Source organism: Crocodylus siamensis, chromosome 12 (genome assembly GCF_052110815.1).
Source record: "Crocodylus siamensis isolate JL-2025a chromosome 12, ASM5211081v1, whole genome shotgun sequence".
NCBI lineage: Eukaryota > Metazoa > Chordata > Crocodylia > Crocodylidae > Crocodylus > Crocodylus siamensis.
The window spans coordinates 2,481,580-2,508,680 of record NC_143406.1 but is presented as its reverse complement, the minus strand read 5'-3'; the positions used below and the strand labels follow the sequence as shown (position 1 = coordinate 2,508,680).

At 60.9% G+C, this 27,101-nt stretch overlaps 1 protein-coding gene across 4 annotated transcripts in view; it reads right to left on the bottom strand.

Moving 5' to 3' along the window:
- The window catches only part of CROCC (ciliary rootlet coiled-coil, rootletin), a 42,538-nt gene extending 15,929 nt beyond the window's left edge, over positions 1 to 26,609 (bottom strand). For 3 of the 4 annotated variants that reach the window (XM_090023554.1, XM_090023555.1, XM_090023556.1), the window contains exons 1-24: positions 26,240 to 26,607; positions 24,221 to 24,362; positions 23,412 to 23,563; positions 14,777 to 14,968; positions 14,035 to 14,118; positions 13,781 to 13,878; positions 13,076 to 13,241; positions 12,472 to 12,578; positions 11,892 to 12,119; positions 11,311 to 11,407; positions 11,052 to 11,156; positions 9,988 to 10,218; positions 9,118 to 9,317; positions 8,755 to 8,937; positions 5,691 to 5,835; positions 4,954 to 5,100; positions 4,458 to 4,688; positions 4,042 to 4,235; positions 3,003 to 3,130; positions 2,443 to 2,612; positions 1,645 to 1,824; positions 1,253 to 1,387; positions 577 to 720; positions 19 to 257 (exon numbers count right to left, since the gene is read on the bottom strand). In XM_090023554.1, coding sequence (XP_089879680.1) covers positions 19 to 257; positions 577 to 720; positions 1,253 to 1,387; positions 1,645 to 1,824; positions 2,443 to 2,612; positions 3,003 to 3,130; positions 4,042 to 4,235; positions 4,458 to 4,688; positions 4,954 to 5,100; positions 5,691 to 5,835; positions 8,755 to 8,937; positions 9,118 to 9,317; positions 9,988 to 10,218; positions 11,052 to 11,156; positions 11,311 to 11,407; positions 11,892 to 12,119; positions 12,472 to 12,578; positions 13,076 to 13,241; positions 13,781 to 13,878; positions 14,035 to 14,118; positions 14,777 to 14,968; positions 23,412 to 23,563; positions 24,221 to 24,362; positions 26,240 to 26,296 — 3,755 coding nt within the window. In that variant the 5' untranslated portion in view covers positions 26,297 to 26,607. Of the gene's footprint in view, positions 1 to 18; positions 258 to 576; positions 721 to 1,252; positions 1,388 to 1,644; positions 1,825 to 2,442; positions 2,613 to 3,002; positions 3,131 to 4,041; positions 4,236 to 4,457; positions 4,689 to 4,953; positions 5,101 to 5,690; positions 5,836 to 8,754; positions 8,938 to 9,117; positions 9,318 to 9,987; positions 10,219 to 11,051; positions 11,157 to 11,310; positions 11,408 to 11,891; positions 12,120 to 12,471; positions 12,579 to 13,075; positions 13,242 to 13,780; positions 13,879 to 14,034; positions 14,119 to 14,776; positions 14,969 to 23,411; positions 23,564 to 24,220; positions 24,363 to 26,239 lie in introns of all 4 variants that reach the window. The other variant, XM_090023557.1, reaches the window with a different exon arrangement.
- Positions 26,610 to 27,101: the final 492 nt, after the last annotated feature.

The window sequence follows — 27,101 nt, the reverse complement described above, 5'->3', positions numbered from 1 at the left end:
GGCGCCGTCCTCACCCACCTGATGCGGTCGCTCTCCGCTCGCTTCACGGCAGCCCGCAGCTCCTGGTTGGAGCGCTGCAGAGCCTCCTTCTCCTTGGCCTCGTCGCTCAGGCTGCGCCGCAGGTCCTGGATCTCCTTGCGCTGCAGCTCGTGGCCCTCCAGGCTCTCCCGCACCTTGCGGTGAGCCTCGATCAGGTCCCGGCGGATGCTGTCCCGGGCATCCTCCACCATGCGCAGCTGCGTCTTCAGCTCCTCCGCCTGACAGCACAGAGCATGGCTTGTGGGTGGGGGTCTCCAGTGCACCGGGCCCCCCCGACACCCTCCTTGGGCACAGCCCAACAGCAGGCATGGGGCACCACATGGCCGAGCCACGCTCAGCAGAAGGCTTGGGGGTGGGGGTGGGGGGGCTGGCCTCACGGCATGCTTGGATTTGTAGTGTCACGCGGGTGGGCACCTCTACTTTACAGGGTCCTGGCAAGGATCCCCCCAGTCAGTGCTCGCTGCACCCCAGGCAACTCCATCATGCCTCTCCTGCACCCAGGCACGGCCCCCCAGCCTCCCCCGGGCCCCTGCTCACCTCCCGGAGGCTGCTCTCTCGCTGCCTGCTCAGGTCCTTGGCCTGTTCGTGCAAGCCCTTCACCTCCCGCTCGTGGGCCGCGATGGCTTCCTCGAACCGAGCCCGCAGGTTCTTCAGCTCCGAGGTCAGGCCGTTGATGGTGCTCTGAGGGCCGGGAGGGAACCGGTCCTTAGCAGGCTGGATGAGTTCCCAGCAACCGTGCTAAGGACCACTGCTTCTTCACACGCCAGGTGGGCATCAGGCACAAGAACAGGGCTGTCCTCAGCGCCCACACAGCAGCTCTTTGCAAACCCTCCGGATAAAGCAAGATGGGTCACGAGAGCATCGGCCCCAGCGGACCTCGAGCCACCGCGTACACGAGCTGTTGTCAATGCACCGCACCGCACCCGCCAGCACAACAGCCAGGCTTTGCAACGGGAGGGAGCTGCGGCACGTCAAAGCTGGGGGCCAGGATAACGGCGGGTACCCGGTGTCACTGGCAGGGGCAGGGGGTTGCAATTCAAATGGGAGGTGACTTGGTTTCTGGTCGAGGCTGGGCCATGAAACCTGTGCCATCGCCTCGCGCCTTCTCTCCCAGCCTCTGGTGCCGGCAGGAGGCAGGGAAGAGCCTATCGTCCCTGCCCGTGCCCACCCACCCCTGGCGCCCTCACAGGATCCCCCGGCCCACGCCACCCACCCTGTCCTGCTCCTGCCGGCTCGTGGCATCTCGCTTCTGCCGCTCCATCTCCAGGGTGACGCCGGCGAGGCTCTGCTGAACGCCGGTCAGCTTCTCCGACAGGATGGTCTTCTCCGACTCCTTAAGAGACAGGGCCTAGGAGGGAGGGGAAAGCGGTGTCAGGGACCTCCCTTCTACCTGGGTCCCGCGCGTCGGAGCTGGTGCGGCCAAGGGGGCCAGGACCAGGTGACGGACGGCTGGGCAGAGGTAGTGACAACCCTCCACCCTTCATCCCACAACCGGGTACCCTCCAGGATCTGCCCCTCAGGGCTGGGTCCTGCTCTGAGGTGGAATTGGGGGGCGCTGAGCATCTCTTGCGCAGGGGGACCCGCTCCCTGCCAGGCGTCCCCCACCTGCTGCTTCTCGTTCTCCGCCAGCAGAAGGCTCTCGTCCCGCTCCTGCTGCAGCGCCGCAATCTCCTCGCTCAGCTCCTCCTTCTCCGCCTCGTAGCGGGCCAGCAGCTCATCCCGCTCCTGGGCCAGGCGGTGCAGCGCCTCCTCCTTCTCCGCCTCCAGCTCCAGGCGCTGCGTCTCCTGCAGGGACCGAGCAGTGGGTGCGAGTCAGGGTCCCCCCAACAGACCTCACCCCTTGCAGAGCCTGCCCTGGAGCGCTGCTCTCCCCCCTGCAGACCCCGTGCCAGCCTGGCCTCAATAGGCTCTGCACCCCTGGGTTTATGTCCAGGGCCTGGATGGGGACGTGAGCTTTTCGCATGGCGGGCGGTTTCTTGCCTTGTCCCTCCGTCTTAACCCCGGATAGCTCTGCCGCTGCCCCTCGCTCCTAGCCTGCAGCATCCCCTGCTATCCTAGCCCTTGGCCATCGCCCTGGCTTCCCATCAGCCCAGCCAGCATTGCGCTAGCCGCTGCACTGAGCCACCAAGCGAGCGCCCAGAGCCCAGCAGGGCTTGGGGTTTCCAGCCCTGTGCTCCGGCTCTCAGCACTGGCCGCCTTTCCACACCTGAATCAATAAGCAACAGCCATCGGCCGTCACAGATTGGTACCCAACGGGAGACCTGAAAAAGCATCCAGGGAGCTCCAGATCAGGCCCCGAGGGCTCCCCACAAGCATGCGGGCAGCATGGTTTTCCCAGCGTGGTGGGAGCCTGGTGCTGATAGCGCTGCACTCGGAGGCAGACCAAAGCCCCCAGCCCTGCACCTTCTCCCTCTGGAGACGATCCACGTCCTCCTCGTGAGCCGCCTGCTCGCTCCTCAGCGTGACCTGGGCCTCCTGCTCCGTCTGAGACAGCTTCTGAGCCAAGAGCTCCTTGTCCCGCTCCAGCCGGGTCACGTCTGTCTCCAGCTGCTTCCGGGCGCCGGCCATCTCCACTACAGACACAGCAACCAGTACTGATCGAGGCCCTTCCCAGCTCAGGTACCTCCAGAGCTGCCCCAGGCACTAGGGGACGACGGTCCCCCCCGTGCTGTCCTGTATGTTGCCCTTCTATGGGGCATTGCAGCCACAGAGTGGGGCTCCTTGCCTGCACCTCCCAAGGGCACTGAGAAGGATGCAATTAGGTCTTTGGGAGCAGCAGATACTCCGCACCCAAGGGAAATCAGGCCCTCGTGACTTGCCCAAGGGCACTCAGCAATGCAGTGGCAGAGGCAGAAGCCCCCCCGTCACCTGTCTCCCACCCGCTGCCTTGTGATTCAGCCACCAGCAGCACCTCGGAGAAGGGAAAGGAGGGAAGCGGGGAGAGGCGGCCGTGCCCGGGTTACCCTGCAGCGTCTCCTTGGCCAGGAACAGGGCCTGGTTGTCTGCCTCCAGCTGCTCCTTGCGCACGGCCAGCTGGGAGAGCTGCTGCTGGATCTCGAACAGCGTGGTCTCCAAGGCATCCTTCTCCGACCTGGGAAACAACCCGCAGAGAGGGAGGGGAGTGCTCCGGCTGGCCCCCCAGCCGCCCTCCCATCAGGCTGCCCTAGGAGCCCTTTACCACCGATCCCTTCCCGGGTGAGAGGAGACGAGCAGCCCTGAAACTGTGGAGCGCGCCGCTTTGCTGATGAAAACAGCCCCGCTACAGCCTCTGACCGCCCAACATGACAGGGCAGCTCGTGGCACGGGGGCCTGGCCCACCCGTGCTGGCAGATCCCACCCCCCGTCCCCGGCGGGGCCAGGGGCCCCTGCTGCAGGCCGTGCAGCCGGTGAGGGGTTAATGAGGACTTGCCAGCTCCTGCATCTCAACCAGAGGGAGGGGAGCACGTGTGCGCGGTGTCGGGAGCAAGGTGACGCGCACTGACCGTGACATCCTCCACGGCTCTCCCGGCCCCGCAGCTCTGCGAGTCCTGGCTTCCCCACACCCATTGCAACCGTTTGCAAACACTGCTCCCTAGTAACCGGCTTTCCCGGCCCGCAGCGCCCTCCCTGCCTCGCCTCGCTGGACGGCCGGACACCCGGCTGCTGCAGTGCACCCCCCCGTGCTCCTCGGGCCTGGGGCTCTGCCTTGTAGCTGGGGCAGCTTCCCTGGGATCCCAGCCCTACGGATGCAAGCTGCCGCGGTCCCAAGTGCAGTCTGCAGGCAGTGAACATCCCCGGGTGTATTTAGGGGCGATACCTGCCTTGCCCCCGGCTGGTCCCTGCCACTCTCCCTGCAGGCTCAGGGGCTCTGTATGGCTGTGCTGAGGCTAAGGAGAGGGGGCAAGCTCCCAGGGAGGAGAAGGGATGCGGGCTGGGCCAGCCAAGCCGTCATCCTTCTCCAGCTCCGCTGATGTTCCAACAAGGCAACACGGGCCCCGGGCAAGGGGGACCCCAAGGCCCTACCTGAGCCCAGCGATCTCCTCGGCCAGCCCCCTGTTCTCCCGCTCCGAGGCTGTCAGCTGCACCGCCAGGCTGGCCTTCTCCTTCATCAGCCCCTCCTTCTCCTTGGCGGCGCGCAGCAAAGCTTCGCCGTGCCTATCCTGCTCCCTCCGTGCCTGCGCCAGCTCCTCGCTCGCTGCCGTCCTCTGGCGGGACAGCTAGGGGGGCAGAACAGGCATGGCCAGCCTGCGAGGGGCACGGGGAGGGCTCCAACCTGCCCCAACCCACAGCAAGGTGCTGTTCTGTGTCCCCCATCAGAGGATCCGTCTCATGCACTCGCTGGCCCCCTGCCCCTGGGCCCTCCCCCCCCCAGCAGCCCCCCACATCCCGACTCCTAGTTCTCCCCGACATCCTGGGACAACTGCCCCCCCTCCCCTTACCTGCCCCAGCTGCTCCTGCAGCTGCCCCCTCTCCCGCTGCAGCACCAGCAGGTCTCGCTCCAGCTTGTCCCGGCTCTGCTCTGCCGCCTGCAGGGAACGGCCCAGCCCCTGCTTCTGCGTGGCCAGGTCCAGCTTCTCCTGCTCCAGGCGCACCAGCTCCTCGCGGAGCAAGACCTTCTCCTGCTCCACCCCCTGCTTCTGCTCCAGCAAGGCCACCTTCTCCTCCTCCAGCTGCCGGGTGGGAAAGAGCATCACGGCTCCCTCCCTAGACACAGACGCTTGCCCCCTCCTCGCCGCGAGCCGCTGGCTGGCTCTTCCTGCAAGGACCTCCTTATTGCACCCACCTCCTCCTGATCCTTTCCCAAGGGGCTTAGGAGAGGAAGTGGCTCCCTGAGAACAAAGATATTCCTGCCCGCCAGGCTGAGGCTACCAGCTCAGCTCACTACCCCAAGGAGGTCTTGGGACTGGGGGTGTTGTGACCCCCACGGCGACCTACCTGTATGAGGATCCTGTTGAGCTCGGTTTTATCCTGGGCCAAGCCCTCATTCAGGGAGCTCATCTTGGATAGCGAGTCGCGCAGAGAAGCCTCCTCCGCCTTCAGCTTGTTGATGGCGAGCTCCAGCTCAGCCCGGCTCACCTCCGCCTGGGTTGGGAGAGAGAACGGAGCCCGGGCTGAAGGGCACGATGCTGGGACCACTCACTTCAGCTCCGAGCAATGGGCCGGCGGTCGGTGTTATGGGGTCAGGAGGAAGAGGAGCAGGGCTGCGTTAGGGACGATGACAGTTTTACGAAGAGGTTTGATGATGGATTGGTCTGGGGTGGTTTGGCCGGGGTTGGACTAGACGTGACCAGCCCCACTTCTCTAGGAGATCTATCAGGCTCACAGCACTTCATCACTCCCGGCTTTGCAGATGGCAAAACCAACTCAGAGAGACGATAAATAAGCTGCCCAAGGTCCCACCGCATGCCCAGGGCAGCATTACTATTTGTAGTGCGGTGGGAGTCCCGACCCTGGACCAGGCCCATGCTAGGGGCTGTACAAACAGCGAACGCGGCTATCATCCTGGACGCAGCACCCCGAGCTGCAGTCTCTCCTCCGAAGTGCTTACTGTCTACCAACTGCAGAGCACAAGAAGCAATATTATGAGCCTCTCTTCACCCCCAAAGTAACCCTGGTTCATCTTCCTCCAGACCCCACAAGTCCTCGCGGCCTCTCTGGGGGTGAGCCCGTACCTTGGAGAGAGCCTCCTCCAGCCCCACCTTCTCGTTCTCGGACACCTCCTTCTCCAAGGTGGCCCTGTTCAGGGTTTCCTTAACGAGGATGAGCTCCTTCTTCAGGCTGGATTTCTTCACTTCCAGCTGCTCCAGCTGCTTGTGACTGCGGGGTGGGGGGAGAAAAGAAATTGCACGAAGCCCCACATGGGATCTAAACTGTTCTGGGGCCAGAGCAGGTATTCAAACCGTCTGGGCTGATGCAGGAGGAGCATCTCAAGGAGGTGTCAAGCCCTGGGATCTAATGGTCTAATATTGGTCTAATCTAATATTACACACACACACACACACACACACACACACACACACACACACACACACACACACACACACACACACACACACACACACACACACACACACACACACACACACACACACACACACACACACACACACACACACCATGTAGAGCTAGAAAGTTATTGCACATGCAATGAATTCTAGCTAAAACAAAGAGTGATCGGTCACTTTATGGTGCTCTCATGCCAAAATAGCTACTTTAGCCCTCTCAGTCTTTCAGAGTCCTGCACGAGAGCCACCCCAGACTAATCCCACAGTGATTTATCCCTCTCTCTCCAAACAGGGCTGGTTCAATTCAGTCCAGGACCCAGCAGGAAGAGAGCAGAAAACTGCCCAAAAGAGAGGGTTGCTCTTCTAGAAGGGAAGTATAAAAGTCTCTCAGAGAAACTAGAAATGGGAGAGAGGGGCACGGCCCCTGAATCAGAACCTCCTAGACCTCAAATGCACACACCCTCTCTCAGGACTCAAGGTAAAGGTGATATCTTTCTATCCCAACACGGAGGAAAGGCAGCAAGAAGGCACAGCAGCCCCCCTGGCTCTCCAGGGACCTAGCGGACCTACTGCGGCTAAAAAGGAAAGCCTACAAAGGATGGAGGACGGGATTCACCTCCAAGGAGGATTACTCCGCGCTGGTCCGGTCCTGCAGGGAGCAAACCAGGAAAGCCGAGGCTGCAACTGAACTCCAACTAGCTTCAGGCATCAAGGACAACAAAAAGTCCTTTTTCAGGTATGTGGGGAGCCGGAGGAAAAGCAAGGGCAATGTTGGACCCCTGCTAAACCAGATGGGGCAACTGGCAACTGACGCCCAGGAAAAAGCCAACCTATTAAATAGGTACTTTGCGTCAGTCTTTCATCAGTCACACGGGATGCCCACGCCTGCTATGGGACAGGGAAATCTGGGTGAGGGGGATCCCCTACCCTCCATCAATGCTGACCTCGTGAAGGAACACCTTGAGAGGCTGGATACCTTCAAGTCAGCCGGCCCTGACAACCTGCTCCCCAGGGTACTCAAGGAGCTGGCGAGCGTCATAGCCCAGCCCCTGGCACGGGTCTTTGAGAGCTCCTGGCGCTCTGGTGTAGTGCCCGAAGACTGGGAGAAGGCCGATGTGGTGCCGATCTTCAAGAAAGGGAGGCGAGTGGATGCGGCTAACTACAGGCCCATCAGCCTGACTTCTATCCTGGGGAAGATCTTAGAAAAGTTTATTAAGGAGGCCATCCTTGAGGGACTGGCCCAGGCTAACATCCTAAGGGACAGCCAGCACGGGTTTGTTGCGGGTAGGTCTTGTTTGACCAATCTCATTTCCTTCTATGACCAGGTGACCTATCATCTGGACAAGGGAGAAGAGATTGATGTCATATATCTTGACTTCAAAAAAGCCTTTGATTTGGTATCCCATGATCACCTCTTGGCCAAACTGCCCAGTTGTGGCCTTGGCTCCACCACGATCCTCTGGCTGGGAAACTGGCTCCGTGGTCGGACCCAGAGGGTTGTGATTGATGGCAGTCACTCATCGTGGTGCCCTGTGACCAGTGGGGTCCCTCAAGGCTCTGTCCTGGGACCCATCCTGTTCAACATCTTCATTAACGATGTGGACACTGGAGTCAGGAGCGGACTGGCCAAGTTCACCGATGACACCAAACTTTGGGGCAAAGCATCCACGCCAGAAGATAGGCGGGTGATCCAGGCTGACCTGGACAGGCTCAGCAAATGGGCAGATGAGAACCTGATGGTGTTTAACACTGAAAAATGCAAGGTCCTCCACCTTGGGAGGAAAAACCTGCAGCACCCTTATAGGCTCGGCAGTGCTACGTTGGTTAGCACTACAGAAGAAAGAGACTTGGGGGTCATCATTGACCACAAGATGAACATGAGCCTCCAATGCGATGCTGCGGCTAGTAAAGCGACCAAAATGCTGGCGTGCATCCATAGATGCTTCTCGAGCAAATCCCGGGACGTCATTCTCCCCTTGTACTCGGCCTTGGTGAGGCCGCAGCTGGAGTACTGCGTCCAGTTTTGGGCTCCACAATTCAAAAAGGATGTGGAGAAGCATGAGAGAGTCCAGAGGAGAGCCACGCGCATGATCAGAGGTCAGGAAAACAGACCTTACGATGACAGGCTGAGAGCCATGGGACTCTTTAGCCTGGAAAAGCGTGGGCTCAGGGGTGATCTGATGGCCACCTATAAGTTTATTGGGGTGACCACCAGGATCTGGGGGAACGTCTGTTCACCAGAGCGCCCCAAGGGATGACGAGGTCGAACGGTCACAAACTCCTGCAAGGCCGTTTCAGGCTGGACATAAGGAAGAATTTCCTTCCTGTCCGAGCCCCCAAGGTCTGGAACAGTCTGCCAGCGGAGGTGGTTCAAGCACCTACACTGAACGCCTTCAAGAGTAAACTGGATGCTTATCTTGCTGGGATCCTATGACCCCAGCTGACTTCCTGCCCTTTGGGCAGGGGGCTGGACTCGATGATCTCCCGAGGTCCCTTCCAGCCCTAATGTCTATGAAATCTATGAAATCTTTTATTAGACCAACTAGATTTTTTGCAAAAAAAAAATTCTTTAATCGAAATTAAAATTGAAAAAATTCTTTAATTGGAAAAAAAAAAATACAAGAAGTTCTTTTCGCAAAAAACTAGTTGGTCTAATAAAAGTTACCACCTCTACCACAAGTCCTGATTACTTTTTCCTCTAGACCAATACGGCTACAACCTGGATACCCACCCTCTCTCCACCTCCTTCTGCGCCCGGTCCTTGTCCTTGGCCACGTCGTCCTTCTCGTCCTCCAGGTTGTCGCGCTGGCGCTGCAGGTCGGCATTGGCCAGCTGCAGCTTCTCGTTCTCCTGCCGCAGGGACTCGACATGCTGCTGAAGGGCCTGCAGGCTCCTCTCCAGGGCGCTCTTCTCGCTGACGCGGATGCACAGACAGGACAAATTGCTGAGCATTTCTCAAAGGAAGAAAATTAACTTCTTCCTCACTGGTGGGCCAAAGAAACCCACGCCCTTAGACCAGGATCCAGCCCTCAGCTGCCAGGCAAAGCGCCCTGCTGGCACCTAAGCTGGGGGGTGCAGACGTGCACGGACGTACCTGCCCAGGAGGTCAGCTGAGGCCCGGAAGCGGCTGACGTCCCGCTGGGCGTCCTCCCTGGCTCTGGAAGAGCAGTCCGCCTCATCCTGCAGCTGCAGGATCTTCTGCTCCAGGGAGCGCCGCTCGCCGTCGCTCTCCCCCAGCTGCCTCCGCAGGGCGCTCACCAGCTCTTGGCTGGCTTCGTACTTGCTCCGGATGTCCTGGCAGAGAACGACGAGCCACAGGGCACTGGGACAGCCAGCCGGGCTCCCCAGCAAGCCACCGTCTCCCACGGCATCTCCATCTTGCCCCCTGTCCTAGAAGAGCCCCACCCTACACAGAGGCTGCGTGGGGGTCCCAGCCCCTCATCGACGCTAGCGCTCCTGCCGAAAAACCCATGGGACCGCCACACGGTCAAGTTGAAGCTGGACAGAAAGCAGCTATAAAGTTGATATACATTCCCAAGCGCTAACTTTGCAGCTGGTTGGCTCTTTTGAAGAGCTGGGTGGCCATCTTGGCATGATAATTACTTTGCGTGCATGGCCAGTCTAAATCTGTCGAGCAATTAACCAGCAAATTGCATGATAATTGCTTTGCGTGTGTGGCCAGGCTAAATTGACTGCACGGTTGACCGGTGAATTGTGCAATATATGTAAGGTATGGCAGAGGCCCGAGTCCCATCGCACCATCCACCCCCACAGACCCCTCTCCCAGCAGAGGATCCCCATAGACCCACACCCCCTCATGGACTCCAACGGGCCCTACAGAAATGCCACCCCGGGAGCCCATACCCCACAGGGCAGCAGCCCTGCCCTGCCACCGAGGCAGAGACGGCTGGGGGCGCCTGGAAGGTGTCCGAGATGAAGTCTTACGGCCCTGGAGGCTCCTCACCTGCACCTGCAGCTGCCTCTTCTGCAGCGCGGCGTGCACGGCCGCCAAGGCGGAGTCGGAGACGGCCGGGGAGAGGCTGCGGTGCGGGGAGGAGCGCCGGAGCGGGGACGGGGTGCGCAGACTGGACGACAGGCCCCGCAGGCTGAGCCCCGTGGCCTCGCTGTCCGAGGCGTCCGGCGTGCGCTCAGTGCCGGTGAGCTGGATGGCGCTGTCCGCGTCCGAAAGGACGGCCTGCGGTGGCGAGACCCAAGCCAAGTCGAGGCACGGCCCTGCCACGCCGGGCTCCACACACCCATCCGCTGTGCGAACCCACCGGGTAAGACAGCTGGCTGCCAGGCCAGTGACTGCAACACTCAAATTCACCCACCCTGCAAAGTGCCGCAGACTTGAGGGGCTGCGGGTCAGCGATCCATTATTTATCCATTGATTATACCAGACACCAATAAGAGTTATAACAATAGTACAGCTGACTGCGTATAGCACCAGGAACCGACCTCGCAGGACCCTTTCGCTGTGCATCTCCGAACACACACGCCATGGGGTGAAAGGAGCTCCTGAGTGTTGCTTGAGCCCCACAGAAACCTGCCTCCCAGCTCTGCTCTTTTAGCCCACTGAGATCAGCTTGCTACGATTCATTTCTCTGGACTCCAGTGCTCCTATCGCAGGCTCTCTGCCTGGCACTGGGCGCACACAGGACAAGAAGCTGATCCCTGCCCCCAGCCACTTATAATCCAACTCCTCGCATGGTTAGTTAACATTTCCAAACCCACTGGGGGATTTCTGTACGTCGGGAATACAACGTGAAGCATATCTACATCCGCAGAGATGCTCGTGGATACATCAAAGTGCTTGCAAAGATCTTACCCGTGGCTTACAGAGGGGAAACTGCGGCACAAAGCAGCAAAGCAAGGTGAGGGCTGGCAGCGAGTCTGCGACAGAATCAGGACTATAACCACAGTCTCCCGGGTCCGTGCTTCTTCCGAATACCGTGCACCCATTGCTCGTTGGGTGATAAAACTACCCAGCGGAGACAAGTGCTCCCGCCAGTCACCCCTGCCCCGTACCTGCGCCAGGTCCCGCAGCGTCTGCTGCAGCAGCTCTGACTCTGACCGCAAAGCCTCGATTTCCTCGGCCTCCAGCACCGCCTGCTCCTGCGCCCGAGCGGCCTCCTACAGACAGAGACACGGCGTCAGCAGCCGGCGAGTCACAAGGCTGCTGTGCAAGGGGCACACGGATCGTCTCCAGCCCCGGGGGAGGCAGCCATCCAGGTGCTGCCTGGTGCAGGTGCTCTCGCTGCCCGCGACGCGGCCCGACGTCTCTCACCAGGGTCTCCAGCTTTTGAGTCAGGGCCTCCGCCGCCTTCTCCTTCTCTGCATTTTGGGCTTTCAAGCTCTCCACCACCGCTGCCAGCTCCGTGACCCTGCAGACAGCCCACGGGAGGGAGGACAAGGGGTGGGGACCATCACAGGGGCAGGACATCAATGGGTCGGGGCCAGGCCAAGCCAGCTACAAGCCACCTGTGCCCCCATGCTGCTGGGGACAGGCTGGGCTCAGCGTGGCCTGGCCCAGGGACCCGCAAACAGGTCCCTGTGCACGTGGTTTGACAGCCGCCCTGTGATCCCCTGCACCCACAGCACCACAAAGCCAGCCCACGGGCCCCGTCTTGAGCTCTGGCGCATGGCACCGAGCTCACCGGGAGGGTGTCTGGTGAGAAACTGCACCCTGCCTTGGGGGAACCCAAAGGAAAGGCCCTGCTTTGCTGGCATTGGCCTGGCAAGGGTTAAGCGGGCCTAATCCTCCAGGGCAGCTGGGATTTGGGGGCTCCAGGGCTGCCCTCTGCCATACACAGCTCATCAGCCCCCATCTACGTAGCCAAGTTGGCGGGACCGGGGGGGGGTCCGTACCTGGTGCTGAGCTCTGCCTTCTCCATGTCGCACTTGACCTGCAGCTGGATCATGTCGCGCACCTTGTCCTTGAGCTGCTCCTCTACCTGGGCCAGCAGCAGGGCCTGCTTCTCCAGGGCCGCGCCGGCGCTGCTCTCCGACAAGCGCAGGTTGCTGCTCAGGTTGAGGCAGGAGGCGTGCATCGTGCGGCTGGCCTTGGACACCTGGCTGCTCAGCTCCGACAGGTCCCTGCCCGGTCACGGAGAGGTGGTGAGGCCTCTCGCCCACCAGACCCCTGTGCCTGGGTCTCCCGTACCGCTCTCGCTAAGGCAAGGGGGTTTGGGGAGGGGATCACCGTGCCCCCGGGCAGAGCCCACGGAGGGCGTTAATCAGGCTGAGCTGCCCAGCCTGGGTCCCCACAGGAGCTCTGCTCCCCCTTTTCTGTTCCTCACCCTCAAGCTATTCCCATAGACACCCTCTAAGAGACGCTGTAGGCAACGCGGTTCTGGGTAGCACAGAGTCTTTTGCAATGGATGGGAAGAAAAACAGCCCAGCAGGCCCCAGCACCAAGCAGATCTCCCGCCCCAGCAGCTGCCCGGACCTCTCAGTCATGGTCTTCATCTCACTGAAGTGCCGCCGGAAGCCCACGACCTGTCTCCAGAGGGTCAGCAGCCGGCTGTGCTCGTTGCTGAAGTAGGTGTTGAACGACTGCGAGGGGAAGAGGAGGGGAAGGAGTGACCCCTGTGCACGCATCTCCGATGGTGCGCAGACCCCTTTCCACCTGGAGAGCTCAGGCGGGGAGCAGGGGAACAAGCCACGAGCCCCGCACCCTCTCTGCAGGACGGATCCAGCGATCTCACAACTGCCCGCAAGCAGCAGGTTATCCAGGGAGCCCTGCAGAGCTCCAGCCCCGGCTGTGCTCTTCATAACCGCGAGGTCCTCACTTACAATCCCAGCAGAAGCCCTGCTCCCCATCCATCCCACCCATTGCAGCTGGCTCTACCCAGCTCTGGGCAGGCGGCAGCACGGCAGGCAGTGTGAGTCGCGCCCTTCGGACAGCAATGACTGGCCCGGAGACAAGGAAGCACGGCGAGCCCGGGGTCCAGGGGAAGCCAGCACATGCTACGGTGGGGGGCTCGGGGTTACTGGGACCATACGAGCTGCCCTGGGCACCCGTAAGGCAGGACGCCCTCGCCAGCACTGACCTCCTCCTCTCGGCGCCACTCCGCCTCCCGCTGCTCCAGCTCGTCACGGGCTTTGGTCCAGTCGGCCGTCAGCTTCCGGATGTCCTCGCTGAGGGCCTGGTTGGCCGTGTTGGCCTGGTCCAGCTGCTCCCGCAGCATGGCATTGACCTGAGCCAAGCTGGCACTCCTAGAGACGGGCACCCAAGGAGAGAGCCTCAGCACAGAGCCCTGGGCCCAGGAGACAGCCAAGAAGTGGGAAGGGAATAGCCTCACTTTGCACTTCACAACCCTCTGCACACACCAACCAAGGCTCCCAGCCCTTGGCCCCAGGAGGCATCCCTTCACCCACCCCAGCCATGCAGCTGTTTCTGGGGTGCAGCCTGGAAGCCATGCACAACAGCTGAAGATGGGAAGTGCGGCTCAGCACGGGTGGTCCCGCAGTCCCACGCTGACTCCCGGAGAGACTGCTGGCCACCGAGCCACTCGCCAGTGCTGACTGCAGCCCCCGGGCACTCCTAGGAGGTCTTCCACCCACGCGGACCCAAGCCAACGCTGCTTCAGTCGTGACAGGATCGCACCCCCCGGATGGCACAACGGAGGCCCCGAAGCCCAGCTCCAGTGAGTCCCGCCTGCTGCAGCCTCTCCACCTCGGCCCCAGGACTTCAGCCCCGAGGACGGGCCCCGTCCTTCCCCAGCCCCCCGCCCAGGTGATTCCTCCCCCAGCACCTTTGCTGCTCCTCTTCCAGGCGGATGAGTGCGTTCTCCAGGTCGTTGCTGTGCTCCTCCTCCAGGCACAGGCGTGAGTCCGTCATGTCCAGCTGGCTCTGGGCGCGGGGAGAGAAGCGCCGTGAGCCAGTGAGACGGGGGAAGACGTGCCCGGCTGAGCCTGCATGCACGTACCCCTGCCACACGGGATGGTGAACCCACTGCCCCTGCCAACCCGACGTGGGGGAGACCCTTCCAGACCCCAAATGACTTGCCGTGAGTCTCTGCTGCTCCAGCTCCGTGGACTTCTCCAGCAGCTGCTGCTCCACCTCCCCGCACTTCTTCTTGTACTGCAGCACCTGCGGGGAGGGGTGCAGCTCAGACCCAGTGCATGCTCCATCCCCACGCCCCTCTGCAGCACGGTACCTGCTCTCCCTTCCGCCCCAGCCAGCTCCCGCTGCTGCCTGACGTCTCAGCCACCTTTGGCTGAACCCCCACGACAGACCCTCCCATCCCACGTGGGTCTCTGCTCCCCGGTAGGGACAGGCTGGGGGATTAGCACCTCTACCCCCCGGCAGGAAATCTGTGCCGGTCACAGAGCAGGGCCAGTTCTCCTCCACCCCAGAGGCAGCTGCACTCGTGGGTGCCATCACCATGCAGCTGCCGCCACAGCGCCCCACACTGCAAAGCGCCCGAGACACCCAGGCTCAGCCTGCTGTCCTCTTCTTCCGGCCGCTCAGATCGGGGCCCAGACGCCCCCCGAGCTGTCCCGCAGAGGCACAAGCTGCATTAAAGCCCCCAGAGTCCAAAGGCAGCTCAGAAAGGTGTTTATTTTCCCTGCAGCTCCATGCTCCTCACCCCACCCAGATGCACCCTCCCCTGTGACCCCAGTCCCAGCTTTATGCTTTCCCTCTGGCACAGGGGAGCTCCCCTTTCCCCACATGCCAAGAGATCAGGCACACACGGGCACCCTCAGAGCACCGGGTCTCGCACGCGGATCCCGTGCGGGCGACTCACCTTCGCTTGCAGCTTCTGGACCAGCTGGGCCTGCCGCTGCTGGCCCTCCTGGTAGGCCTGGAGCTTGCGTTTGTAGGCAGCCTGCTCCTCGTCCAGACGGCGCCGCAGCTCCACGTTCTGCTGCGCCAGGCTCTTGTTCTCCAGCGACTCTCGCTCCCGCTCCCCGGTCTCCAGCCGCAGGGCCTGCTCCAGCTGCGCCCGGAGAGATGGGGAGAGGGTGGCTGCAGGCGCCCACTCCACCCCTTCCCCAATCCCTTGGGGAAGGATGAACCCCCACCACCACCGCCCCGCCAGGGGCCAAGCTGAAGAGCCAGGGGTGGCTCAAGTGCCGTGGCCCACGTATCAATGCACTGCCAGGCCAGGGCAGCGTGATCACTACGTGCTTGGTGGCAGCGCCCAGATGCTCCAGACGTGAACTACAGCCCCGTGGTGCCGGGTGCTGCACGAACACAGAGCGAAGGCACAGCCCGTCCTGGATGAACCGAGCATCGAGCTAAACATCACGCAGCTCAGGCGGGAACCCAGCTCCACACGCAGGGGGGACACGGAGGGTCTCACCGATGCATGTTGGCAAAAACAAGCTGCATTTGGAGACAGGCCCTTTTGCTCTGCAGCTGACTCCGTTTCTGGATCTCTTTTAGGGCCTGGGCATGCATCCCATACACACAGACCCATGCACATCAGCTTTGCTCACCCACATAAATCAATCCGGAGCAGATGGACGAGCTAGCCGCATGCAGCAGGCATGACTAGAGGGCCTTGCTCCAAAGGGGCTGCTTTGCTCAAGCTAGCAGCTACTCCGGGGTAAACCACAGACACACTGCCACATGGTGCATCTCAAACCAGCGGAGTTTTACCTTGTTTCCTTCAGGTGTAATTCCCCATAGGATGGGGCAAGGTTACCTAGGGGAGGGATTTGTGTTGTCTGTGTGCTGCTGAAACGGCTATACATGCGTTGTGTCCGAGACCTGTTTCAGCAGCTGAAAGTGCTGTCAGTGCCGAGGCACCCTGCCTAGCATGAGCATGGGCTCCTCGCAGGCTGGGGTCTGCAAACGGTGCCTCTGCAGCAGACAAGCCTCGGAGCTGAGCCCCCCGGGCTGCAGTCGGCTCGGTTTGTGTCCGGAGCCCCACTGGCCATGCGCTCACGCCACCTGCTCAAACACCGCCGTGCTGCAGCTGCGGTCGCCCTCTCCGATGGACCAGTCTCCCCACTAGCTCCAGCCTCCCCCATGCAGTGAAAGTGGTGCCCAGCCAGCTGCACGGCAGGCAAAAGTCTGAGATACCAGTAACAACTTATTATCTGTAGATGCTCCTGAAAGCGAGACCCCGGCAGAAGCTGGGGGCCTGTCAAGCTAAGCACTGAATGCACCGTTAGTAGCAGACTGACCCCAGTATAGTTTATGGTCTAAATAGATATGGTGGGAGGAAAAAAGGAGGCAGGGAGAGGGGAAGTGACCTGCCCGAGGTGACAATGCAAGTCGGTGGCAGAGCTAGGAATGGCACCCACCTTTCCACTGCACCACACTGCCTCGCTTGGCCTCAGCTCCATCCACCAGCCCCAGGTCACCTAATCCACCAGCCCCGGGCACGCAGCATGTTCTGGGACACAGCTGGGACAGGCCACCCCGGGCCAGCCTGAGCTGCTTACCATTTGGTTCCTCCTTCTCAGCTCCATCTCCTGCCAGCGATGGGTGCCCAACCCCTGACAGCTCCAACTGAGGGCTTGCTCCAGCTTTCGCAGCAAAAGACAGTGTGAGATCAGTGTGTGGCATCACCCCCTTCCACCGCGCACAGACCCACACAAGGAGCCCGAGGGGCACAGCTAGCCAGGTGCATGCTCCCCCGGCGTCCGACACCACGCCGCAAACCCACCCATGCACACGACACGGCAACGGCACACCATGCAAGGAACCTGGGCCCACATGGGACGAGCCCCGAGGCACGATCCGCTGCGAGCTGCCTGCCGCAAGTGGAGGTAACCGTGTGGGGCTGCCATCCACGTGCAAATTGGAAGCACCAGGGGCTTCGGCAACCAGTGTTTTGCTTGCACAAAGGGATGAGACGCACAGCTTGCAGAGCTAACTGCACAGTTTGTGAAATGCCACCTCCTTCGGACAGTGCCTGTGAATGGTTTGTGACGTTTGGGGTCCCAGCCTGGGAGTGCACTGTCGGGAGACCCCTTCCAGGCACTAGGGAACAGCACAGAGACTCCCACCAAGACCAGGGAACTGGTATGAATGGAGCGTCATGTGCTTATGGACTGGACTGTATGACGGCAGCTTGCAGCAGCAGAGAGGTCCCTTCCAGTGTGATGGGCCCAGCCTCTTGGCCCGTACAATCCAGGCGAGCATCGCCCGCATCTTCACTCAAAGCCAGAGAAAGGATCCAGGCTGAAGCAAGCGAGAGTCCACCTGTCGGTGTAGGCTCCAGGGAGAAGGCTGCCCAGTTTGGGGATGAGAATACACCGGTCACACCAGGTCCTCCTATTGCACACCCATCCACAGGCTGCCTTGGAGAGCCCGGGTGACATGGGAATGGCAAATTTAAGGGCAACTTAAATTCCACAGACTTCATGCTGTGTTAGCAAGCGTTAAAGAGACCTTCCTGAAATTTTAATCAAGATCTGGGGCTGTGGACAGGTGAAGCCATTACGCCAGTTTAGAGGGAAGAGCCAAGCTGATCCACTGCAGGCTTTGCGTGTGTGCCCTCCGTCCCACCGGACACGGGAACTAAGCCCTGGTGACGTAGCAGCTGTTTCAATTTGGCTTAAACTGCCCTGCCTTGGCCTCCACTTACTCTGGAATAGGCACAGATGCAGAAAACAGTTACCATAGATCAGCTGTGCCCCTCCTCTGCTGCAAACCAGCGTGGCTTCTATTCCCCCTGGCCGCAGCCTTTGTTGCGTGGTTGGAAGGAGACTTCATTTCTTTGCTGTATCAGAGTCTTAGTCCCCCCTGCTCTCCCGGGTGGCAAGCATGCACAGCCCCCAAGGGAGGAATTCCCACCTCTCCGACATCCAACCTCCAATGGGAATTACTCCTAACACAAAGCAATGGGGACAGGATTAGAGCTGGGGAGCAAACGCTTTTCCCCACCCCGAGACCGCTGTGAGATGTCAAAGGCTTTCCACGCTCCACGTGCGGATCGGGGCCCTTGGGGGTTGCCCACACTCGTCTCAGAAGAGAGCGTCCTGGCGGGTGGGACTGTCAGGGCCCCAAGTTCATGTCCCGGCTCCACCTGATGCAGAGCAGAGGACCCCAGGCTGGGTCCCCGACTGCCCAGGTGATGCTCCGACCACTAGGCAACAGTCAGACTCAGCAGCCCTGCGAATATCTATCTGACAAAGCAAAAGAGCTCCAGCAGCAGTAAAACAGAGATGGTCCCCAGCCTGGCTGGTCAGAGCCATCAACTGGAAGAGACAGCTCAGACCCCTAGGGTGAGCCAGGATTTGAACCAGCATCTCCTGCACCCGAGATCGCACAGGACCCCTCTGCCTCATGGGATTCGTGCCCCCTCCCATCACCACCCCTCCAGGTCAGGATACCCACATCAGCATTGGTCACTGGGTCCGGTCCCCGCAGGCGCAAGCTCTCCTCAAGCTGTGGCGGAGGCAGGCGGGGAGACAGAAAACAGACAGCGTGAGCGCAGACAGCCCAGCGCCCCCCGATGCCGGCAGAGTCCGGCCCACGGCCGCAAGCCGGCAGCTCTCCCGCTGCGTCCCACAGTCGCAGTGGGGGGCGAAGGCCTGCGGCAATGCCACTGCAGCCGACGCCTGTCCCAGTGCTCTGCCAACACCCTGCCATCCTCGCCCGCACCCCTTCTGCCCCCACCGTGCTGCCGAGTCCCCTCGATCCTGCCTGCAGCCCCCCAGCTCCCATGGGGATATACTCCAGCCCCGCTGCTGCCCCACGTGGCTCTGCTAATGCCCCTCTGTGACACTGCCCTCTCCAACCTGCCGAGCCAAGATGTGAAGCTACGCCCCGATAGCAACCAGCTTTGCATCATCCAGGTGCCCCTGCTCCTCCAGCCTGCCGCAGGAAGCACCCAATGCCAAGCAGGTCCGAGTCCTGCTTCCACCTCTCCCTCCCGCAGCGGGAAAGGGCTAGTTCTCTCCCAGGCAGCACAGGCCTGTTGTCCCCAGGAGAAGGGCCCAGGTTTCCCTGCAAGGCACCAAGGGCGAGCAGGCAGGTGCCAGACCCTGTCCCCCGTAACCTGGTCTGGAAGGAAGAAGGCCGGAGCAGGGAAGGTCTCCAAAGGGGTCAGGGAAACAGAGCAGGCGGGAGTCCCGAATGCTGGTGCAAAGCTGGCTCCTGTCCCCTCGTCCTGAGCCCCAGCAGAAGACGAGTCCTCCCCCTGCGACTGGCCTGTCACCGGCAGGATGACGCGAGCTGGCCCAGCACCCTTCCTGCCCACACCGAGCACGCAGACGGCACCCCTGCCCCTGCACACATGAACCCCGTCAAGCCCCCACCACGGCACCAGGGTCGAGCCCAGGCTGCAGCTACTTGCCCGCTCCACTCGCCTCCGCACATAGAGCCCGGGCGGTTCCCCAGGGGGCTGGGAGGGCTCAGGGGGAGCCGGCTCCCCTGCCTCCATCCCGCCGGCAGCTCAGCCCTCGCTCAGCCTCCCCCCGGTCCCCGGCGATGCGCAAAGCCCTGGCAGAAAGAGCGTGGGGGACGGCGTCTTCGAGACCCGGGCTAGGAAAGCCGGCTGCCGAGCGAGTGGCAGAGTCTGGGCGTTGTTCTCCGGCCTCCTGGAGACGCATTCATATTGTAATTGGCAGCACGGAGCCCGTCATCCGCGGCGTGCCCCTGCGCCAGCCTGTCTACATAGGCCCAGGCCAGGCCTCGTGATCAGCGCAGGCGTGGGGGTGCTCAGGATGGCCTGCTCAGGCCCAGGTGATGCTGCTGGGAGGAGAAACCGCTTGCTGCATGGCCCTGCGCTGGGCACAGACCGACCGGCTGACCGCAGGCTCCGTCCTCAGAGGGACAGCAGCCGGAGGAGTCCGGACCTGGAGGGGGCAGTGCCTCTCAGGCTCACGGCACCGAGCACAGCGTGACTTGGGGGCCCATTTTTGAGGGACACACACCTACCCCCATGGCCAGATGGGCACGCTGCTTCTGCAGTGGGTGCTGGAAATGTCAATACTTGCAGCTAAAACTCAGGGCCCTGGCCAGAGACCCGGGGGTGCGGGCTTTTCACTCCCTCAGATGCTGGCTGGCCGTACCAACAAGCCCCGACTTCATCAGGTGCTTGCGTCTGCAGGGCTCTGGAGTTAGAGCAGTGACCCCGGTGCTCCTGGGGTCTCGTGCCCTTCTAAAAGCTGGCTGCACTGCTGGGTGCCCCTGCAGTTGTAAGCCTCGGGGAACGAAAGTCGTTTCTGTCCCTAGAAGCACCTGTGACATCCCCAGCACCCTTCGAGCTGCTCCATTTTTTTCTCCTTTTTTTCCACTTATCCTTGCCCATCCCCTCCTCTCCTGCACCCTCTCCCATGGCCCCAGACTGCATTAAACACCAAATAACTCTGCTGCTTGCACCCTTAGGAAATGCAAGTGGGTAAATCCACGGCTGCAGCTTCAGGAAGCAGACTAGGGGCTATTCCCAGCTCTCCCACTGACTACTCTGGGACCCTTGACAAGTTGCTTCCCTTCTCCGTGCCTCAGTTTCCCCATCAGTAATATGGGCTCACAACTGCCAGGCCTGTCAAAACCGCCAAACAGGGTAATATAATCCATTTGTATTCTTATTTATCCTCCATCTCCCTTTCCCCCAGTCCCCTGCTGTCATCTGACAGCTAGTCCTCTAGTTAGCCAGGGACAAGCCTGTACATGCTGCTGAGCATCCAACAGAGCCATTATTTTAACAAGGCAGGAATCCGAAGGGATTCCCAGGCAAACTAACGCAGGAGGCAGAGGCACGCGGGTTGGTCGAGTTGCCGACTCCCAACTAAAGAGAAGTTGCTGATTTTCTTTCCTGCATTTCTTTTTAACTGCACAGTAAAATGAAAGTCCCCCCAGCTGCACACGGGACGTCTTGCCTTCATCTCAAGAAGAGGCAAAATCATTGCGCTTGTTTTGCACCTGGGGAAACTGAGGCAGGGAAAAGGAGAAGAGAGCGGAGCTGGGGCCAGAAGGCAGATCGGATGAACCCCATGCAGTGTCCGACCCCCGTGGATGAAAAAGAGAATTTTTTTTGCAATTTCCTAGTTTGTCTAATAAAAAGTATCATTTTTGAACCAAGAGGTCTAGATTTTTGCAACCCCTGTGGATGCATTTATTTGGGGAGGGGGTATACCACCCACAACCAGATCAGGTCCCTTACTCCTTTCCCAGAAATGGCAGACAAGGCCCCCAAGACAAGTCAGCCAGAGCCCCCAGGACTTCGGCTTCACCCCTCTAGGTCCGGCCTGGTCCTCATGGGATTTAGCAGGATTTAACCCCGTACATGTCACTGGTTTTAAACTTCCCGTTGTGTTTATCGTCCCAGGCTGGGGGAGCGCAGACCGAGAGGCAGTCCCGCCCAACCGGGACCATATCTGCTGGCCGCCCCACGCTGGCGATGATGACCAAGTACTTTGTAAAAGGCTTTCTTTCTCCGAGGCTCGGCCCGCGAATGAATGAACAAAGTTTACCGTCTCCCCTAGCGACTGCTGTCTTAGCAACCAGCGATTCCTTCCATTCCTTCCCCGATTGCCATGGACACCAGCCCAGGCCTGAGCCCAAAATGCAGCCGTGAAAGCAGACGAGAAGCTGGGAGCAGGCTGGGGCACCCCCCATCCTCCGGGCAGGCTGGCAGCGGGGTGCCAGGGCCCAGGTCCCACCGACCCCACGGTTTGGGGCTGGAGCGTGGTCCTGCACGGGTCACAGCTGGGAAGGGCTCCTCTCTCCTGATCTTGCATCCGTTTAGTGCTGGTGGCTGGAAGCCCCTGTGGATCCATAGGAGCTAAAGGTCAAAGTGGACTGGCATGGCTACACCACACCAGTTTCTGTAGCCCCTGGCAGAGGCAGGGGAGCATCGTGGCCACCTGTCTTTGACTCTTCAGCCCAGGCGCTCGTTCACCTGGGTGCGTGGGGGCATAGCCGTGGCATGAGTCTAGCCAGGCTCAGACTCAGGTCTCTGGATCCATAGCAAAACACCCTTGCACCCCACCGATGCACAGAGTAGGGATGAGACTCGCTCCCAGGACACTGCTCTGGTCCACTCCGCTCGGGTGAGTGACCCGCAGCAGGCAGCGCTGGGCAACGGTGCTGTGACGGGTGCACGAGACGACAAGAAATCGAACGCTATCCCCCGTACCTTTCAGAGGAGGACCACGGTGCCGGTATCACCTGCCAATCCCTGAGTGTGAAACAGTGTTTGACCGCTGCTCTCTGGCACTAGCAAAGAGGTGCGGTGTTCCCCGCAGAGCCAGGTTTCGATCCCTGTTGTCACCGATGGCTCGAAAGCCCTGGAATGAGGCTCGTGAGACTTCGTGCCAGCAGCCTCCCCTGCTGCGCTGCTCAGTGACCTGCCCCAGGACATGCCAAGGCCATCACGGGCTGCGTGTGGTCCCATGCACCAGCCAGCAGGCAATTCATCGCCGCGTGGGCAGGTCCTGACAAGCCCTGGTCACACTCTTTGCAAGGAACAGGCCCAGACAGGCCCAGGATCTTGGATGGAGGTCCGTGCACGCAGCTTCGTGAAGAGCCAACCAACCTGGGCATTGCACCAGCTCACAGCCGGGACACGGAGCTGAGCACGGGCACCCCGGGGGGGAAACGCAGGGCAAGTGGGACAGACAGGCCACTTCATGGCCGTGGGAGTCCGTTCATACCTCAGCACGGCACTGCAGGGGAGCTGGGACTGTCCACCCAACAGGTATGCTGGATGAGAGAAAGCAGCACTCAGTGATGTGCCCTTGGGGGCAAAGCAAGATCCAGGACCTGGCTCAGGCCAGGCCACCAACCGGGAAGGGTTGAGCTGAAATGCCCAGGAGGATGCAACGTGCCAGACAGATGAATGCCACGTTCCCCGCCCTGCAGCCAACAGAGCCCTCTCCCCAGCTCAGCCGCAGTGGGCTCAGAGGAGAAGCTGGCCTGGCCTGACCCAAGGACAGGACGTCCGCAGCTCTGGACAAGATTGCAGAGTTTGGCCAGTGCTACCAGAGCCGAGAGCTGGGTTTCATACCACACAGTTGAGCAGACCCAAGAGGAGAGGGTCCGAGCGCACCAGCCCAGAAGGAGCTCAAGGCAAGAGGGAATCAGTCAGGACCGCCAAACCCTAGAGACCAGACAGCGAAGCCACAGGGCCCCGAGAGGCGAAGCATGCACCAACTCTGTCACCAGAGCACAGGCCCCATCACTGCAACCCAAAAGGTGCCAGAGGCACACAGGCAGACCCCTTGGGTGATGGGGGACATACCAGCTGCAGAGCGACGCTTCAGGCTCCTGCAGCCAGGAGAACCCAACTCCGAGGTCTCCTCCGCTTTAAGCTGGACCACGCATCCCAGCTGCAGAGCCTCAGGTCTAGCAGAGATGATTTTTCCCTGGGAGGTAACAGAGCCCCCCGGACACCTTCTCCAGAGCCTCTCCACTCAGAGCCAGGGAGCGGGACGCACACAGGCAGCTCTCCCACCCCATCTGCACGCCAGACCTACCCGCTCGCTGATGGCATTGTACTTGATGGCCAGCTCATCGCGCTCGGCGCGGCTCTGCGCCAGCAGGTCCTCGACACGCGACAGCTCCTGCTGCAGGATGCGGTTCTCCTCCTGGAGGGACAGCAGCGAGGACATCTCGGCAGGAGAGGCCGCTGCGGGGAGAAGAGAGAGAGGCATGGCAGGGCACTGCGGGGCAGCACGCCGGGCCGCATCCAGCTGCACAGGAGCCGCCTGGTTTGCAGGCTGCAGCATCCGACCGAGTCCCTTTCTACTTCCAGCACATCCGGGTACACAACTCAGAGGTGGCCACCGGGATCACAGCTTCTCACCCAATGCATCAGCCTGGCACGGGGCCACACGTCTGCCACCCGAGACCCGGAGCCTCAGAGCAGAGCCTTTAAAAGCACACGGCTCCCGGGACCCAGCCCTAGCTGCCAGCACCCTCCTGGGAAGGAATGAGCAGGGCTGGGCTGTGATCAAGGCAAAGGGGACCCTCTGGGGCTGTGACTGCAGACGTGGGAGGAGACCTGCCTGCCCCAGGTCCATGGGAATGCCCCATCAGTGCCCAGCTTCAGGCCGGAGACGGTCCAGCTCGTCCCTGGTCTGGAGGGCACCAGGGTGAGCACAGCCCCGTCGGCCAGGGTGGAAGAGGGCACTGGGGCTGGCAATGTCCAGCTCCGAACGGGGAGGGGTGGGATGGAGAGGTTGGATCCCAGCAGGCAGCGTGGTCGACCAGACGGAGTGCCACTGCCCGCCGGCGTCTCACCTCAGCCCAGTCACCGGCCGAGCCAGGACCACCAAGGCCCTACCTTGGTCCCACGGCTCCGACAGGTTCTCAGTGACGATCTCCCGGATGCGGGCGGGCAGGCGGGTGGGTGGCGCGTCCTTGGAGGTGCCCCGGATGGCGAGGCTCTTCCCCTCCCCGGAGGTCAGCACGCTGCTCTCCAGCTTCTGTGTGACGGGGACACAGCAGGCTGAGCCCCGTGCCTAGCGCGGAGGCTGCAACCTGGCTCCTTGTTTCTCTGCAGCCTCCCCTGGCCCTTTACCCTCCTCGAGCACTACCTTGCAAGCGTGAGCGGCCAAGGGACCCGTCTTCCCTCCCAGCCAGAAGCCAGATGTGCTGCTGTGACAGCGACGGAAAGGCCTGTCCAGCCCCCCCCAACCAGCTGGGACCAAAGAAGCTAGCCATGGAGGCTGCCATGCTTAGGACTGACCCTAGCTGGGCTGGACCCAGGGCCAAGAGGGAATCCATGGACAATACGGGGCCTGGGAATTAGCCCCCCAGCTTTGCACCCTGGTGACCGAGTCTGGAGAAAGGCTCGAGCTCAGGCCTGCGGAGGCACAGCGAGATGCTGTACCCACCTTGTCGCCTCGCCCATCGCGGCTGAAGCCAACCCCAGGCAATACAACGGCCTCGGCATAGACCCAACCCACCGGCCTCTGGGATGCAATGCTTCATTACACCCCCAACTACCCACTCCCCCTCCGGGCTGGTTACTAACCAACAAGGGGCCTGGAGCTGAACACAAACTCTGCAGGGTTTCATCTGAGGTCTGTGCCACCCAGGCCAACTAACCCACAGCTGGCTACAGAGCAATGCAAACACCCTTCATGGAGGATCCTGCCCGGGCAATGAATGCAAGCAGCCCACTACCCTTTTGCTACCTGGATGCTGAGTGGCTTTGGGGAAAATTCTCTGCGTTTCCCGGGCCACCCGAGGTATCTCCCAACAAGACAGGAATAGACCAGGTCTAAGTGAGAAAAACCTAGTGATTCTCAACCAGGGACCCTTTAAAGGGTGCCGATCCACATTAGCGCTGTTCAGCATTCAAATAAATGCGATGAATCCAGCAATTTCAAATAGCAATCTGCCCTTTGAGAGAGTCTCTGCCCTGCTGGGGTCTTGCTGAGGCCTTTGTAACACAAGCACTGCTCCAGTCTTTTTCCATAGTCAAAAAATGAAAGTGAATAGGAAGAGCTGGCAGGTCCTGAGAGGAGCCTTGGGTCTAACAAAGTTGAGGACCACTGATTTAAAAGGATAAAAATAGTACCCTAAGACAAACCAATCCAATCAGGTGCCAGCTGGGCACCCATTTTAGCCTACGGAGGGTTTTAAAGGTGACCTGTAAACGGGGAGAGAGCAGCCAGGCTTGTGTTTTTCTCTCTCTTCTACTTTTTAACACCAATATAACTCAAATGCCAGGCGCACACTCGGGGAAAACCCCATCAGGGGGCATTCAGATGTACCCCACTGATAAACAGAGGGTGATAAAGCTCCCGCTGGCATTGTCAGGTGAAGCAAGGAAAACCTGGGAAGAAGAGGAGGAAAAAAAAACCCCTACAAACTTTCAAGTTTTGCTTATAAACCCTCAAAGCAGCGCAACTTGGGGTACAGCTGGTGGGTCCCCTCCCATGCCAGTGACCGGGGTGTTTTTTCCGGGCGGTGTTTCAGGCCTGTTGCAAACACGGTCGCTACCTGCATCGGCACGGAAAGGAAGGAAGAGAGCAAAGGGGTCTCTCCAGCAGCACGGAGCAGCATGCACACCTTGGAGGGCGTGGGAGCCAGTCCGGCACCCAGCTGCTTGGCCAGGACATTTGGCGAGCCCGGAGTCCCCCCAGCAGAGAGCCTGTGATCAGGATGGGGACCACAGCCCCCCTGCACCGGTGAGCTCTGGCACAGGCTGTTTTAGAGCAGGACAGTAAACCCAAGGACGGTGCCTTAAGCAGAGAGAAGCAGGGCGAGCCCGGGAAGGGCCTGGGTGCTTGGTGCGTGGACCAGCACCTTGTGCAGCAGGCAGGACTCATGCAAGCTAAACTACACGACCGACCTGAATCACTGCCTCCAGTCTCAGCTCGGGGTCCGCCGCAGGCTCCGGGGTGCTCATGGGGGTCCCGGGGCAGTGGGAGAGAGTCCTAGAGCCCCATCACTCCTCCCCGGGGAACCCGAGCCGCCTTCCCCGGCTCGGCCAAGCAGTCTCCATGGGGCCCACCCCAGGCTTCTTCCCTGGGGGTGCTTTGCGGGAGCCGTGCCCTCTGCTCCCCCTTCTCCAGCAGGTCCCGGGGGGTTTCCTGGTTCTTTCTAAAGAGTCGCTTAAGGCCGCGGAGCCCGGGCCGAGCTGGGAGAAAGGCTCCCAGATGCACACAATTGCGGCTGCACAACAAACGGGATTAGAAAGAGATCCTCTCCACCCCCACGCGACCAATGGCTGGGAGCAGGGGCGGCCCGACAGCAGATTCCCTCCCTTTCCTGGAGATCTCATTCATTTCCATCGCCTTCGAGCTGCCTGGTCCTAGAGACGCCCTGCTTCCCGCCAGAAAGGGGGTGGATGCGGCCCAGCCTTCCTGCCGGGCAGCCTGGAGAAATGCAGAAGGTGGAAGAGCAATTGCATTCATCAGCCGCTTTTAAAACCCACGACGAGCGACAGACCGAAGCCAAGAGCTCGACACCATTCGAATGGGGTTTCCTGGACGCCGGGAGGAGAACACGTCAGCTGGGGTTAGAGACCGGTAACCCTCCCCTGTCACCTTCCTCCGATACCACAGGTGCTGGCTGCTACCAGGGGCAGGAGGAGGCCGGATGAGATGAGCGCTGGCTTCGAAGCAGGCCAGCCAGCCCCGTGCCTGCATCGTAGCTGCTTGGATGAACCGGTGCAAAAGCGGAGCTCCCTCGCTACACTTCTGAATGGCCCG